The 18,104-nt window shown below is 35.0% G+C and overlaps 1 protein-coding gene across 2 annotated transcripts in view; it reads right to left on the reverse strand.

Moving 5' to 3' along the window:
• Positions 1–18,104, reverse strand: part of Arl15 (ARF like GTPase 15) — a 401,961-nt gene that overhangs the window by 284,823 nt on the left and 99,034 nt on the right. Inside the window, exon 2 of one of the 2 annotated variants that reach the window (XM_021261425.2) lies at positions 11,780–11,875. The exons of the other annotated variant lie outside the window; for it this stretch is intronic. Within the exon in view, the coding sequence (XP_021117084.2) occupies positions 11,780–11,875 (96 nt within the window). The remainder of the gene's footprint in view (positions 1–11,779; positions 11,876–18,104) is intronic. 2 annotated transcript variants of the gene reach the window in all.

The following is an 18,104-nucleotide window of genomic DNA, read 5'->3' on the forward strand; positions in this document are numbered from 1 at the left end:
GTGTGTAATCCCTGTGCATCCTCAAATCACATTGCCTTAACTGCTGACAAAGACAAATGTTTACTATGGTCTAGCACTGAAGAGCCAATACAGTGAGCTAGATGTTATCTCACCTCACACATCAACACATGCGCCAGACAGATTCTTATTGCAGTCTGTTACTGCTGATGAGAGAGGCAGGGAGGGCACAGCTGGATATTTCAGATCCACAGCTGAGCTGGCAACAGTGGTAGCTCAAGACATCTTCTCACTTTAAAAGATGGAATTAGTCTGAGAGTTATTTAAAGGTGTGTTTTATTAAAGAGGCACTTTCTGACTGCTGTCAAACATAAGCAGAAGCTGAATAAGGCAGATCCACTTGGGATCATATATGAGACATCAACTGATTTCTTTCAGCACCTATAAATCACTTACCAAAAAATCAAATATCAACAAAAATCTTTTTCCCCAAAAGTTTAAAAGTAGCACCTGGACTTTATTTTATTATAAATATTTCAGAGCTTATTTTATTTCATTCCCTGAGATTCATAAAAGCACAAATGCCTTTTAAAAAACTAGGTTCCTTGAAGTTAGAGCCCTAATTATATAGATGCTACAAAAATTATATAACAGACTGATGAAGATATTACAGGGATCCCATGAGTCTGACATATTTAGAGTCTTAATAAAATGAAGGCTGAATACCATAAACTAAATCTCTCCCTCCTCGTGTGTGTGTATGTGTGTGTGTATGTGTGTCTGTCTCCCTCCCTCTCTCTTTTGTGTGTGTGTGCGCGAGTGTGTTTGTAAAACAAAGCACCTACTCTATCAGAGTTCTCAAACAACTAGGAAAATATAATATGTGAATATCCCACATGTTTTTTAAAGGTGTGTCCTCTTTTACCTTTTGTACCAGACAGGGTTAAAAGCGAGGCATCAGATAATAATGCACAAAATTGATGAGAATGCTAAAGAACCAAGGTAGCACCACAGCAACCATTTCTAGTTCAGTAGTGCCACTTACACTAACTGCTTGCCACCTTATGTCAAATTCTACTGCAGCTAAGATAATGACCTCTGTCTACCCTGCCTTGGTGTGATGGACCATCAAGCTAAAGCAACCAACTGGCCAAGCTGGGACCTTGGCTGCAAGGGAGTTGAGAAAAGCAATAACTGTTTTCAGCAGTGCAAAGAAGGAGCCCTGGCTTCAAATTGTTGTAGGATTTTCCTCAAAGTAGAAGCAGCCATTTGCAGGGCAGCCAAAAACAGCATCAACTATACATTTTGTCCTTTGGCTCAACAAACAGCAGACCTTATCTTTTCCCACAACTAAAAGATATAAAATGCAAAAATACTTGTTCAACGTCTACTTCCATAAACTTACTCTGACAAAAACTGCCAGAGGGTCAAGAATGAATGTCTAAAAGGAGTCAAGATGAATCCAGGCAGAGGGCAAGGTAAGAGCTAGTAATAAATATGGCTAGGATTTTCCTGAACAAACATGTTTTGGCCTATTAGTGTCCCATCTGTGCACTGTTATTTAATAATCAGCTCACCTATTATATATGCATTTCTTTCTTGTTTTCTATACGTCTATCAACAAATTATTACATGTTAAGAAGATTCAGACTGGTTGTACATGTGTCGGAGGCAAGTACCTGACAGCTCTTACATTCATACTTAACTATTCTTCCTTTCCTTTCAAATTTAATATCTTGCAAGAAGAAAATGGGACAGGGTACACTTGGAACCCTGTGCAGCACCTAGATTTTGTTAATTAAAAACAAAAGCACAGTGGGGTAGTCTGGGCTATTTTTTCCCCTAGAAACATAGATGTAAACTCCCTAAAACTCCTTAAAGATGTGTGACCAGGGCTTTTATTTTAAATAAAACCACTCTAGTTTTCAACATGCTTATCTAAGTAATGTATACTCTAGTCACCCTTTTCCAATTTGTATATCACACCATAATCATGAATCAACAGTTATAACAACAAAAAAAACTACTCATTTGGAAGACATACACAAAAATGAAGCATTCATATTTATGGTTAACAAAGGTAAAAGCAAAAACAAAATTGGTCTTTAGCTAACAAATTCAGCTGTCCCAAAAGAAAAGTATCCAAAGGCTTGCCATAGATGGTCATGATAAAGAAAACACTGGGAGAGAATGGGGATAGAAAGGAAATGATTAGACAAAAGCACATGTTTTAGAAAGAAAAATAAAAAAGGCAACCACATTATACCTCATTTGATTGGTGAATCTGTAGAAATAATTTATGATATTCTGTACAAGTAATTATGACTCTATCCTGAAAATGCTCTATAGCTCCCATGGTTGTCCAGAAGTGGAAAGGAGATACTCATGATTCTTTAACTTTAGTGTACATATCAATTTTATAATTACACTGATAAAACGATCCTCAAAAGAAATGTTCATGAACAAATTAGAACAGTGTTTGCTAGAGATAAAATATTCATCACCAAAAGGTACAAAAAGTATATTTGAGAAGATCAAGACTCACATGAGAATGCAAGGGGAATAAGACAGCGCATTAAGACAGTAAGAAAAATGCAAGAATTCTCTGTAAAAATCCAAGATCAAGAATTTTAGTCTTAGCAAATTCTGTATGTAAATAAGATCTCACTGTCACATTGTCTGAAAGCAAAGAGTTCAGGTAGAGAAATAAAAATCTGCCCTGCGATTACCTGAACCAACAAGACTTCCAATACAAACACTATATACAATGAAGACAACTCTCTTCAATGCTATTAATCTTAAATTTCTTACAAACTGATAATTTCTCTCTTCCAGAGGACAGTGAAAGATATCTTAAAACATGGTATGTTTTTAAGTGATACATTACACAGTGTTTAATCACATTTTACTTATGTTCTTTATTGTATGTTTTTATTATAAGCTATATCCAGTACTGCATAGAAAGAAGTAAAAAATGAATTAGCAAGACAGTAAAAAGATACACAGAATATACAGTTTGATTAAGTAAGGGCAAGAAATATAAATCTCATTCAACTCAGATTAAGGTAGGGATTTCAAACTTTCAAGAACCAAGAATGGAATGTACAGGAGAGTTAAATGAACAGATCACAAAGAAGAGACTAAATCATATGATATACATATTGACCTGAAAAACTATGCAGCTTAAGCAGCAGCTTGAACTGAAACCTAGAATGTTCTACTGAATCACAACTTTAAAACTATGAATAACACATAAAAATTACCTAGTATTTATTTTGCTTAAATAGACGCTAAAGTTGCAAAACAAAAGATTAAAGACTTGGGAAACAAAATACACTGTATTAAAATATTAACTTCTGAAACTAGGCATGGCAACATACACCTGTAATTCTAGCACTGGAGGCTGAGGCAGGAGGATCAAAAGTTTGAGCAAGCCTTAGCATCTTACTAACACTTGTCTCAAAAAATAAATTAAATTAAATTAAAAAAAAGGGCTAGGGATATAGCTCAGTGTAAAGGGCCTTGGTTCTCCACTACTGCAACAACAACAACTAAAAACCACTTTGACTAATAATTAATTGTACTTTAAATATGCATAGACTTCCCTTTTAATACAATTCCTAACAACTTATGTGATCATTAACCTTGATTTTCAACTTGATTGAACTGAGAAATGCCTAGGAAATTAATAAAACAAGTCTCTGAGTATGTCATGAAAGTGTTTCCAGAGACAACTGGCACATGGGAGACAGCACTGAGGGAGAAGCCCAGCCCTGAATGTGGATGGCATCATACAGTAGGGTGAAGGCCAGATGGAACAAAAGCAAGCCCATCAGCAGCGCGCTCTCTCTCTCTCTCTCTTTTTCTCTCTCTCTCTCCCTCCTCCCCCCATCTCTTCTCCTGCTTCCTGTCATGAAGTGAGCAGATTTCCTCTGCCACACCGTTGTGTCATGATGTTTTTGTCTTATTGCTTATTCCTTAAAGGTATGGAGCCAAGTGACCAGAGACTGAAACTCTAAGCTAAAATACATTTTTGGTCCTTTAAGTTGATTTCTTGGGTATTTTTTCACAGCAACAAAAAGCTAACACGCTTAATGCTCCTAAACTTTCTGGCTACAAAAAGCATATCAATTAACAGACCTGCTAATCTTCTAAGACTTCTGCCTAAACTAGTAAAGTATTTCAGGAGACAGTGCTATCGTAAAGAGTGGCTGGGGGCATCATTACTAAACAAACAAAAAGAAGGTCACAAATAATAAAGAAAAATAGAGTTCCAAGATAATCTTTCTTAGGAAAGAGAACAAAAACAAAACAAAACTATGTGGATGAAAAAATCCTATTTAGAGCATGTTATAGAAGTCATCCCTCCTTTTGCTCTTTTGAGGTAAAGGATGGCTTCTTCGTACCTTGTCCATAGCTTTATAAATAGAACTCACATTAGTCAACTCTTCTCCAGTTACTAATTTAAACATGTCATCTGTTTCTCACTGAAGAGCCTCCCTAGTGACAGAAATTAATGAAACAAACCAAAGGTGAGACCTAGATTTGGGACTTCAACAACAAAAGATTTAAGTTTAGGAGTAGAAGGATGGGAAACAAAACAAAGAGTTTGGTTGCAGAAGCATATGGCATGCTTATTACAAGATATCCACGTGAAACTGTCAAGTACACAGACTGATAATTGAGTCTGAGGATCTAAAAAGAGGTCAGAGTTTAAAATACAAATGTAACAACTACTGAATGGTTTTTAAACCCATGTATGAGGGAACTGGCATATATAGAGTATGAGATTTTTTGGTATTGTAACACAGAAAAAGACTATTTACTTTGGCAAATTAATGCTTAAATTATTATATTAAGAAATGTAAAAAATTGTTGTTCCTTATGCCTTTAAGTTTTAATCTTAGAAATCCCATTATTCAAGTTATGAACCTACTAAATTACAACAATCACTTTTGATAGAGACTTTAACATTTACCTCCATCAACAAAATTAAACTTCCTTTAAAATTTTAACTTACATTTATAAACATAATATATTCAATTTTTCTTTTTAAGGTACTGTAAACATTTCACATACAACATATTTCCATGTACTGTACTAAATTCTTCTAATTCCAGTAAACTGAACTCAGAACTTCGTGAATCTTAAATTATCAAACATCCCACTTCTAGTTACAAAAACATTTATACTTAAAATCACAAGTCTAAATCAATTTGATAATTGAACCCACCATCAAAGTATCAAAAGTATCAATAACATACATACATGTATTTCATGATTTCTGTACAAATTTCTAAATTTCAAAAGAATTTTGACAGTAAGTCATAAATTTGGAGTCTTCTATGCCACACTGATCAGTAATGTGGAGAATCTTTTTCAAGTCACTATAACAGAAATATTATGCCTTGGGCCGGGGATTTAGCTCAGTGGTTTCGCCGCCTACTGCGCAAGCGCAAGGACCCGAGTTCGATCCCCGGTACCAAAAAAAAAAAAAAAGTAGAAATATCATGCCTTAAACATAACTTAGTATTGCATCATGTACCCTAGATTCAAGTAACAGTCTTCCCTGAAATTTGGATCGGCACCATTTTTCCTAGTTTTAATCTAAATTATACAATAAAAATAACTTACTGAATTTTGTATTTCTTTGGCAATTTGAGTCTTCCTATCTAGCTGTTAAGGCACATGGAAGTTAGTATTGTGTATAAATTGTCTTCGTCTTCTCTGCTCAAAAAACAATCCCTTCGCTGGACTAGTCCTTCAGACTCCTCAACAAAAGCACTCACATAGTCCTCTTCTCCCTCTCCTGCACCAAAATTCCCACTGCTATTGTGTGATCCTTCCCCATAAACATATATCATACTTCCTGCTATTCCTGCTAGCCTGGAAAAAAAAAAAAAAAAGAGAAGAGAAGGAAAAGAAGGAGATAAGTAAAAGGGGGAAAAAAAGAAAGGGAAAGGAGGAAAGAGGAAGGAAAGAAAAAAATAGATAATACAAAACAATAGAGAAAAATCATGAAACCAAATGATTCTTTGAAAAACAGAACAATATTGACAAACTTTTTGTTAGATGAACTAAGAAAAAAGAGAAAAAACTCAAATCAGTAAAATCAGAAGTGAAAGTGGGACATTAATGTTACTTTACAGAAATAAAATGGATAAGCAGACTATGGACAATTGTACTCTAACAAATTGTATAACCTAGATGAAATGGACAAAGTAGAAATACAAACCAATTAAGACTAAATCAGGAAGAAAATGCAAATACACCTGTAACAGTTAAAAGAATGAAACTGTAGTCAAAAACTGCCTGACAAAATTCAGCTTTTCTGAAAGACTCTACCAAATAAAGAGGAACTAATATCACTCCTTTTCAAATTTTCCCAAAAAATAAGAGGAACATTCCTAACTCATTAAATGAGATTAGATTACCTTGATACCAAAGCCAGACAGAAATAATACGGAAAGAAAATTCCAATACAAATGACTTTTTTGAACACTACACAAAATCCCTCTTAGCAAACCAAATTCAAAAGCATACTTTAAAAGATTATATGCTTTCACCAAGTGGGATTTATTTCTGGAAGGCAAGAATTATTCAATTTATAAAAATCTATAAATGTAATACATCACACTAACAAAATGAAGGATAAAACCTACATCATTACTCAATTGATACAGAAAAAGCATTTAACAAAATTCAACACCTTTAATAATTAAAAAGAAAGAGAAACTATCTCAACATAATAAAAGCTATACATGAAAAACCCAGTGACTATCATAATAGTGGAAAACTGAAAACTTCTAAGATAAAGAAAAAGAGAAGGATGCAGACTCTCTCAATTTTTATTCAACACATAATTAGAAGTTCTAATTGACAGAGTAATTAGGCAAGAAAAAGAAATCAAAAGCTCCCAAATTAAAAGTAAAATCATCTCTTTGCAGACAATATAATCTTATATATACAAAACCCTACAGATTTAAACAAAAACAAAAACAAAAAACCTATTATGGCCAATAAGAAAATTCTGCAAAGGCAACGTACAAATCAGTTGCATATCTGCACACTAACAATGAAGAATCTGAAAAAGAAGCTATGAAAATAATCCCATCTATAATAACATACAAAATGATAAAATACTTAACAAATTAATTTAACTAATGAGGTGAAAGACTTGTAAATAAAAACTATAAAACCCTGCTTAAACCAAGTATGGTGGTACACACCCGTGATCCTAGCTACTTTGGAGGCTGAGGCAGGCTGGTAAATTCAAGGCCAGATTGAGCAATTTAGCAAAATTCTGTCTCAAAATAAAAAATAAATAACTGGGCATATAGCTCAGTGGTAGAGTTCTTTTAGATTTGATCCACAAACACATTACCACAAAAACATTGCTGAAAGAAATGAGAGAAAACATGAATAAATGGAAACAATCCTATGTTTATTGAGTAGAAAGGAACTGTCAATACTATGCAAAATGATCTACAGATTCAATGTAACCCATATAAAAATTCCTCTATTTCTACAACAATAGAAAAATCCACAATAAAATTTATATGGAATCTCAAGGGCCCAAAATAACTTGAAAACTGAAAACAAAGCTGGAGGGTCTACATTTCTGAATTTCAAGCAAAGCTGTGGTAATGAAGATAGTGTGGTGCTAACATAAAAACAGACATTAGATCAATGGACTAGAATACAAAACCCAGAAATATTCCTTCATATGTATAGTCAAATAGTTTTTGACAAGGGTTGCAAGACATTGAGTGAGAAAAGGCAAGTTTTTCAACAAATGATGCTTGGAAAACTAGATGTCTATATGCAAAAGAATGATACTGACCAGGGCTGGGGATTTAGCTCAGTGGTTTCGCCGCCTGCTGCGCAAACGCAAGGACCCGAGTTCGATCCCCGGTACCAAAAAAAAAAAACCAAAAAAAGAAAGATACTGACCCCTTACCTAACACCATATTTAAAACAACTCAAAGTGGGATCGAAGACCCAATGAAAGATGTAAAGCTGTAACACTCTTACAAGAACATGTAAAACAAAAGCTTCACAACGTTAGATTTGGTAATAATATCTTAGATATGACACCAAAGACAAAGAATAAAAGAAAAAAACAATTGGATTTTATGAAAGTAAACCATTTTATGCATTAAAAGAAAACAGTTTAAGAAGGCAGTCCATAGAATAGGAAAATAATTAATAGCCATGTATCAGATGAGTAATTAATATCCAAAATATATAGAGAACTCCTAAAAGAAAAGACAAGAACCAAATAATGCTATTTTTAAAATGGGCAAAGGACTTGAACAGACATTGTTCTCAAAATAATATAAAGGGGACATGAGGGCGATCTGGCTGTGACATCTGTCACTCCACTGAACGCCAGGATTGATTTGGCTGGCTAAGCAAGTGTCCTCTTCTGCCCTCATGGCTCCATGTGTATCCCTCCTGGTGTTGCGCACTCTGTCAAAGAGCACGACCACCCCTGATAGAGGAGGACCGTTTCCTCTGTCAAGGGTATACGAGTAGCTGCGCTCCCCTGGTAGAACCTCCAAACAAGCTCTCAAAAAGATATAAAAGGGTAGTAACTACGTGAAAATGTTCACCACACTCACTTCCTAAAGTCATACCTCAACATTATCATTTGCATCTTAGATTCCAACTTGAATTGTGGGGGGACACATAGTCAAACTATACCAACTACTATTAAAAACAAAACAAAATGAAACAATAACAAGTATTGCCAAAAATATAAAAAAAGTAAAACCTTTATGCAATGTTGATGGGAATGTACAATGGTCTAGCCACTGTACAAAACAGTATGGTGGTTCCTAAAAAAATTTAAAACTGTATTGCCATATGATCCAGTAATGCCGTTTAAAGCAGAGTCGCCAAGATACATTTGGACACTTGTGTACATAGCATTATTTACAATAGCTGAAACATGGAAATAATCCCCATCTTCATTGAGAGATGAACAGATAAGCAAAATGCAGCATATGAATAGAATGTAGGGATTTAGCTCAGTGGTTCCGGCGCCTGCCTTGCAAGTGCAAGGTCTGAGTTCAATCCCCCGTACAAAAAAAAAAAAAAGGAAGGACGTTCTGGCACGTGTTACAACATGTACTAACCCTAAGTATATAATGCTAAGTGAAATAAGGCAATCTCAAAAAGATAGATGCTGTATGATTCCACTTACATAAGATACAAAAGCAGAATGGTGGTTGCCAGGGGAGAAGGATATGAGAAGTTATTTTTTAAAAACTCAAAATTTTAAAAACAAAGCACTTTGGGGTACAGAATTTCAATTTATAAGATTAAAAAGTCATGGAGATAGATGGTGATAATGGTTACATATTATTATGAATGTACTTAATAGTACTTTACAGTACACTTAAAAATGTTTGATATAGTAAATATTATGTGTATTTTGCCACAGTATAAAAATTGAGAGATGGGGAAAACCTCATAACTTATCCCAAAACTTATCCCATAACTTATCTCCTGAAACTTCCTTCCTCTTGGTTAACAGCAACTTGTTTTTTTCAGTTATTCAGGCCAAGATCCAGAATGATCTTTGGCACTTCTTTTTCTCTTAAAACCACACATCCAATCCATCAGGAAATTCTGTCAGCAACAGCTTCAAAATATATCTAGAATCCAACTATTTCTCACCACTTCTACCCTTACCACTATGGTCTAAGCGACTATAATCTGTTGTCTTGACTATTACAAAAGGCTTACAACTGGCTCTCTGCTTCTACTTTAAGCCTCCCTATAGTCTACTTACAACACAGTAGCCAGCACAATCCTGTTAAAGTACGTCACATTATGTCTCTTTTCAACTTAAAATCCTCCAAAGGCTCCCCAGCTCACTCAGGATAAAAGTCAAAGCCCTTTTAATAGACTATGGGGTTCTCTAAAAATCTTCCACTACCTTCCTCCTCCCTTAATCAATCGCATCATTGTTGGCTCAGAAAACAATACCCAAAAGTATGGCGTTTATGCATGCTGAGTACTTTGAACTGAAGAACATTAGAATGTCCTACAAGCAGCCACAGAACCAAAATCTCTCTGATCTTCTTCTGTCTCCTTGTCTCTTGCCTGTCCTTTCTCCCCTTTGAGAGGCACAAAAAGCAGATTTCATCTTCCCCAATGTAGATAATAGAAACTAGAGCCCCCCTTTCCCCAAAGCAAGCTAAAAGGCCTAAAACTATCATTCTAATCTTCCCTTGCCTTTCTGTTATGGAGGGTGAGGAAATTCTATATACTGTACTACCAATATTTTTCTTGAATGAAAAGAACACACAGCTTTTTAAATTGCATCCTATAGGATTTAGCATACTTTATACATTTATCTGTCCTCTACCAAGTTTTATCATCTAGAATTACAAATCTAAGGTCATGCTAATGACAAAGAGGAGAAAGCCTAAGCATAGTCCTAAAGTTTTTGAACTTTTGCATGACAACCTCAAGAGGAGAAACCATTAATCTGATGAGAGAAAAGCCAGAAAACACGGTGTGATGGAAGTTAAGAAAAGTTGTGTTTTAAGATACAGGAACCAACTAAGTAACCAACTAAGATGAGTGTTTCTGAAAAGTTAGGTAAGATCAGGAAATAGAGATAACTAACTATTCCCTGGGAACGTGGAGGATGGTAGGGGTCCTTGACAAACATAATCTTCATGCAGTGGTGGAAACAGGGTAGGTATTTAAATTTAATGACACTGTTTTCATTTGACATGTTTTACTCAACCATTCCTTCTATTCCTATGGCTTCAAAGATAGCAATGATGTCCATATTCCATGTCTGGCTTCAAACTCTTTCTGGATAGCCAAATTAGAACCACATTTAACACCTGTTACACAGCTGTATCTAGATACCTTTTGGGTACTTAGACTAAGAAAAACCAAAAGTTGCTATCAATCTTACCATTTATAATAAACACTTGGCCTTTCTTTCTATATTTATTTTGACAAAGAGCATCATTACCCAATCTATCATTTAAAGCTAGAAATAACTTTAATATCCTCAATCTTTTCTCCCTCATGATGTCCATAACTCATACAGATATCCTAGATGTGTTGGTTCTACCTTTTAAGTATTTTATTCATATTTTTGCCAGAAGTATAATCACCCCACCTTGTAAGTGCTCAATAAATGATTCACTGAAGTAGATCATATGTTACTTTGTAAATTGTCCAGATTTGTTTGTAAATTTAATTTGTTCTACCTATAACCTGGAATAAACTTTTTATAAAAGTAAATCGAATAATTTGGGGCTGAAATATCCTAGATGACAACCTCAAAGTCCCAACACAGAAATTCCCACAGGTATCCTCTGGGAAACTATGGTAGTGAATACTGTAATAAACTAATTACTACACATTGGAATTATTCTTTTAATATTCTGTTACTTTCTATAATTCATTCATGTTCATTCAGTATTCTTTGACAACATGTTTCCTACTCTACCCTTACTCTACACATTGTTTAAAAACTGTAATTCCAATGAAAGAACATGAATATTTCTAGGGCAGACAAAATATATGACATAAATTAATAATTTTTCCTTTTCAGAGGCAGACTCAATGAGATGTTCATCTTGAACAAGAGGTAAATTATCACTGGATAAACATGGGCAAGGAAAAGAAATGATAAAAGGCTCTTTCATTTTTATGAGACCCAGCAACACAGTCTTGACCTTGATAACCTCTACAAGGTCTTGCCAGGAGAAGATAGAAAAGATCTCAGAAGTATTTTGGCCCAAAATCATTTTTGAATCAAGTTAGAGAAAGTTATGAAACTCACAGTTGTCATACTTGACTTGCATCCAGAAACACAATTCAAATGAAGCATGTAGTCTAAATCGTTGATGGTTTTCAGCTGGATGTACTTTTCAGCCACCTAAAATGAAAAATCTTTCTAATCTTATCCCCCGCCAAATTTTGATCTGCCAAAAAAGGGAAAAATGCATGGGGGGGGGAGAAGAAGAGGAGGAGGAGGCGGAGGAATGAAGAAGAAAGGAGAGAAGGGAGGGAGGGGAGAGGACAGGAAAAGAAAAGAAAGAAAAAGAAAGAGAAAGAGAAAGGAAGGGAAAGGAAGAAAAAATATGTGGCAAAATGAGGAAAGAGGTAACAAATGGTAATTTTACATAAATTTTGAAACACTGATATTTATAGATTAAAAACTGTCTAAAAATCTGAAAACTGGGAAGAATCTACTTCAGCATACCTCACATCATACACACATAAAATGAAGCATCTTTGCTATAACTCATACCACAGAAGACTATTACCTTTAGCTTTATGAACTTCCCAAGAGGTACAGCTACAGAGTTCTAGTCACACTACTTGGAATCCCAAAGGGATGGCTACACAACAAGGTGTCCCACAAAGAGTAGAGTGTTCCAGTTTTTCCCTACTAGGAGACTGAAATGACATGGAACCATCTCTTGAAATATGCAGGATATTTATTTATAGAAAAATAGGGCTGGGGATTTAGCTCAGTGGTTCCATCGCTTGCCTTGCAAGCGCAAGGACTCGAGTTCGATCCCTGGTACAAAAAAAAAAAAAGAAAAGAAAAGAAAAAGAAAAGTAGCCCATATTTCTTTTGTCCAAGAAGCACTATCATTTTCATTTCTCAAGATCTATGGTCCCTAACTATTCCTTCCCATTTTAGCCTCACAGTATATTATACTCCCATAGTACTTAGCTAAGGTTGCTAATGTACTATTTAGTATATTACATTAAAGCCAAACAAAGCATGTACTGAGTATGTCTCCCTCATCTCATTTATAGTTTAAATCATTCTTTATTGAACTTTGTATCATCAAGTCTATGTTTGTGAAGCAAGTGGATCAATTAATTATGACTGATCTCTAGAAAATGAATAGGTCAGTTAAAAAGGGCCCAGAATCAAGATTACACTCAATTACTAGAAAATCTGAAGGCTCTAGCCTCAATGTTTGAGGTAGACCATCTATTCACCTATACTCTATTCTGTAATTCACTTGAATGTTTCACAAAGATTTGAAAAAGATATTCCTCGTCTTAGACTTTGAAAAACATCTTGTAGGGATAACAGCGGCAGATAAGATCTATTTTAAACATTTTAAGAAGAAATAAAAAATGAAATGAGACACACCTACTATTCTTGAAGTATAAAAATCATTATTTACCTGAATCTGTTGCCCACTAAATTCCATTTATGTAAGGGAGAGGGGATATTTTGAAAACTGCAAATCTTTAATCAAAGCTGTACTTTCCTCATAATAAGCCCCACTGTTATGGTTTAGATAGAGAATGTCCCCTAAAGGCCTGATGCACTCATAGAAAGGTGATTAAAATACAGGGGCAATATAGCTGACATTGTTAGGAGGTGGGGTCTGGTCAAAAGAAAGGGCTCACTGGGAACATGACCTGAAATGATATATCTCCCTTTCCAGCTCCTCCTTTCTTTTTCTGTTTTCCTGGCTCCCATGATGTGAGTAGCTTTCTTCCACCCAGGCCCTTCTACCATGCTGTTCTGCCTTGGAGTCAGCCAATCATGGACTGTAACTGTGAACCAAAATAAAACTCTCTTCCTTCATGTTGCAGGTGTTGGGTATTTATTCCAACAAGGAGTTAAGTGACTAAGATCCACCCCGCCACACCCCCCCACACACACACAACTGGGATGATCCTCTCTAAACTCAAACCACCTGTTAATATACACTAGGCAGCAATGCTCACCAGAGTGTCATTGTCACAAAATGAAATTAAGATCCTATATTCAGCTAATCATCAATGAAAATATGTAATAAAATGTATTCCATCATTATTCATTCTTTATTTATGAGGAATCATGCAAAAAGTTAAAATAATTTTAAAAGGGTACAAGGCATGATGATGGTTTAAATAGCTACAAAAACAACTGCAGGTCATCATCATTTAACAGACTGAAGAAATAATTTACTATTTCTGTTAATCTGAAAGTCCCTGATATACCAGAAGACTCTCTATTATCTCTAATACAGATTAAAAGCAAATATAGACACTCATTTTGATTGTTTCCTCTATTTTCTTCCACTATCTACAGCAATACTTGTACTAATAATTCAATCCATCAAAAATGTATCAAAGAAAAAGACCCCCTGTATTACATTCTCTTCAAGATGATCAGTGCTTGATTTTACAGCTTTTTTATGTATGTTAATGTATATACATCTCTTCTTTTCCTCCCACTCTCTCTCTCCCTCCCCACTTAGTAATGGACACTGAACTCAGGACCTTATGCATGGTAGGCAATGACTACACCACTAAGCTACATCCCTGACCATTTTTAATTTGTATTTTTAAATTGGTCTTGAAAATTGCTGAGGCTAGCCTACAGCTCATGATTCTCCTGCCTCGGTCTCTCAAGTAACTGGGATTACAGGCATGAGCCAATTCTTTTCTCAATACAAAAATAAGATCATAGGATGCATACAGTTATACAACTAGCTCATTGATTTTGATTTATAATAGATGTTTTGTATCATGAGAGTTCTGTTTGATTCTTTTTCATGTCAGCATAGAATTTCACTGCATGATCACCCCAAAATTTAACAGTCTTTACTGGTAAGTAACACATAGTTCATTTAAAATGATATAAAGTTTAGGTATTCAGAGCTAAAAAAAGACCTTAGAGTATGTTTAATGAAATCCAAGCTTTTTATTATAATTGCATGTACTGACGCCCAAAGATACTGAAGCATATTCAACATTATCACAAGTTTGCTTGGTAGCAGGCCAGAAAAATATGGGCTTCAGCTTTTCCCACTATTTGGAAGCTAAAACACAAATCCCAGAGCCAAGACTTCTGGGTTGGACCCCAGTCCATCACTTACCAGCTAAGCCACCAAAGTTCTCTGATCCTCATCCCATCTCAATGGGACTATTAAAGCAGATGTTGTTAGGATTGAATTAATTATAAAATGCCTGGAATAATACTTTGCAATACAGCAGTAAGTATGTACTTATTATTCCATGTTACTTCTTATAAAATTTCTATTCTTGGTGTTGGTAGAACAGAAAATACAAACTTGTGTTTGTTATTCAAGATGTTAGTATTTATACAATCAGTGCTACTTCTTTATTATTTTTTATTAAATTATGAAACTGTGCCTCAACAGCTACAGTGGGATGGATTGAATTATGGTTTATGAAGGATTTAAGCATACTCAATTCAAACAGGATTCTTAACAGAAATGTGTATAAACATACTCACCCCAGAGCTTTTTTTGTTGCCTATAACAAATCTCTTTTGATTAAGGAATGAATAAAGAAAAATCAAAATTATCAGGCTTATGATGTTTTAATTTATATTAATTTTACAATTAAGGATGAAAAATTTAAATTCTTAGAAATATGTTGTTGAATACATATTTATTCTGAAACAGTAAAGACACCTGTCCCTGATGATAGGCTTATAGTTGCAGGAAATATAAGTTCATTACAGCTCTTTAAGACTTGAAAGAACTGTGCTTCTTTTAATAATCTTTTTCTTTTAAAATTGGTGACGTTTTCTCTCTCTCTGTTTTAGCTTTTACTTTAAACACATTAGATTATAATGTAATAGCAGAGTCCAAGGTGTGGGAACATCTTTCAGCAGCAAGAACAAAAAGTTACTTTGCAGCAAAGCTTAATAACCCCTGGGAGAAGCAGAGAAAACAGATGAAATCTGCTCCCTTCAGTACCCCTCTTGTTACACATGATATTTTTCTTTACTATTCAAAATTACGAAGTTTGTACTTTCATATCATCTAATAGCCTGCTTTTTTTCTTAAAGCATAGTACATTAAAAAAGTGTGGCACAATTTGAGCTATATAATCATAATCACCCAAAAGATCAATGTGTATTGTACAACTTTATCAAAGCTAAAATATATATAGTAGTCAACTCTTATGCACAGGTAAAAGTTCTAAGACCCTGTGTGGATGCCTGAAAGTATACATCATACTGTACCCTTCATATACTATGTTCTCTCCTATATATACATACCTATGTTAAAGCTGAATTTATAAATTAGGCCCAGGAAGAGATTTTTAAAAATGCCTAATAACAGAAAACTGTAACAATATCCTGTAAAAAAATTACTAGACTCACTATTCTTATGTTTTGAGTCCACTATTAAATAGGATAACATGAAAATAAGCACTGTGGTACTGGGACAGTAGATCTAATAACCAAGTGGCTACACAAAGTGACTAAGGGGTGGGTAGCATATACAACTTGGATATGCTGGACAAAGTGATGATTCATGTCCCATTTGGGACACAGGTGGATCACACATAATTTTTATCATGCTGCTCAGAATGGCTTCCAACTTAAAGATTTATGAATAGTTTCTTTCTGAATTTTCCATGTAATATTTACAGACTGTAGTTGATAGCAGGTAACTGGTATGTAGCTCAGACTGCAGAAAACAAAACTAGGTAAGAAGGGACTGCTATGTACATTTAAAAGAACTCAGTTCCAGGCTGGGGATTTAGCTCAGTGGTTTTGCTGCCTGCTGCGCAAGCGCAAGGACCCGAGTTCGATCCCTGGTACCAAAAAAAAAACCAAAAAAAAACAAAAAAAAAGACCCTGTCTCAAAAACAGAGAGAGAGAGAGAGAATGAATAAAGGTTCATGATACTTTTTAAAAACATAAATAAAAATAAAATAACGGGACATTTTCATAACTTCTTTTCAAAAGAAATCTTTGGCAATAAGAAGTCAGAGTACTCAGGTCACCTTGGCCTAGTGGTAACACACCTGTTATCCCAGTGCTCTGGGAGGACGGGGCAGGAGGACAACAAGTTGAACCCAGCCTAGGTAACTTAGTGACTTAGCAAGTCTGCCTCAAAAAGCTGGGGGGAGGGGGTTCCTGGGGATACAACTCAGTGTGATGGCCTTGGGTTTAATTCTCAATTAAAAAAAAAAAGTACAAAAATTAAAATATCTTGGAGCATATTTTTCTTTTAGGGTTTTACTCCCTAATGTGATAAACGAGCTTCAACTGCTAAAATTATATAGTTTGAATTCTAAAGTAAAAGTAGTTAAAATTCTTTTGAAATCATGGCAAAATTCCAATTTGACTATAGATCAACAGCTCAAAGAACTAAAAATGAAGTAGTTGATAACCACAGCACTGGACCAGATCTTTTCAATAATTTCTTTTTTAAACTTTTGGGGGTCTTAAAATTTCTTTTAATTATAGAAAAGGGAAAGGAAACAAAATTGAAAAAGATCAAGTAGGGATCTCATCCCACCCAAATTCCCAGTGGCTGAATTTGCTCTGTATTATAGAGTGGTTATTAGGAAGAAAAAAAAAAGAAAGAAACTAGAGCAGATCATTCATTGGAGGTCCTGATAGGTTCCCTCTTCTGGTAACTAACTCAGTCTTACCTTTCTATATATTAAAATATGTAGAGCAGTTCCACTGGATCCCACCTTTGGCTCATTTCAAAAGATCTACAGTGAAAATTTGTGGATAGAGCATTAGAATTAGATTACAATACAGACGAGAAGGGATAGGAAACAGGAAACTAGTCAAGCAATTCTTTGTTTGGGGGGGAAAAAAAACCCTGCATGAATTTGCCTGGGTGTACTCCAGGTAATGAGAAACATCTCACAAAAGCCAAGAAAGAACTTTAAACGACTGTTCATTTAACCTGCCTTTTGGATAAATGTCTTAAGGCCAGTGTCACAGAAAAATACCTGAGCTGGAGGGGTTGCTCCAACTCCATGATCACACTAGCTCAGAACATAATTAAAACTAATCCTTTTACCTGCCTACATTTCTTACAAGCAATTTGTCTAGTGCATACATTAAAATGGACTGGGTGTTTTGCACCAACAAGAGTCAATCAGTACAGCCACACTGGTGGGAAGTGGTGGTGGTACAAGTCCAAACAACAGCAGCTCATTCACTTCTTTAAAACATTCAGCTATTTTAAAAGGCTTAAAAAACACAGAACATAAGGGTGTATCAAAATGACAAGCCCTCATAGACACAAAGCAGTCAAATTTGCTTACCTCAAGCTCTGAGAGGCAGCCAAGACACGAAAACTCTAGAGAAGGAAAAACTTATGCCATGACTTGCATTAAGAAATGGGTCAAGAAACAAGTGT

Source organism: Heterocephalus glaber, unplaced genomic scaffold (assembly GCF_053883595.1).
Source record: "Heterocephalus glaber isolate CG9 unplaced genomic scaffold, H.glaber_assembly_v1.0 deba00001538, whole genome shotgun sequence".
NCBI classification, from domain to species: domain Eukaryota; kingdom Metazoa; phylum Chordata; class Mammalia; order Rodentia; family Bathyergidae; genus Heterocephalus; species Heterocephalus glaber.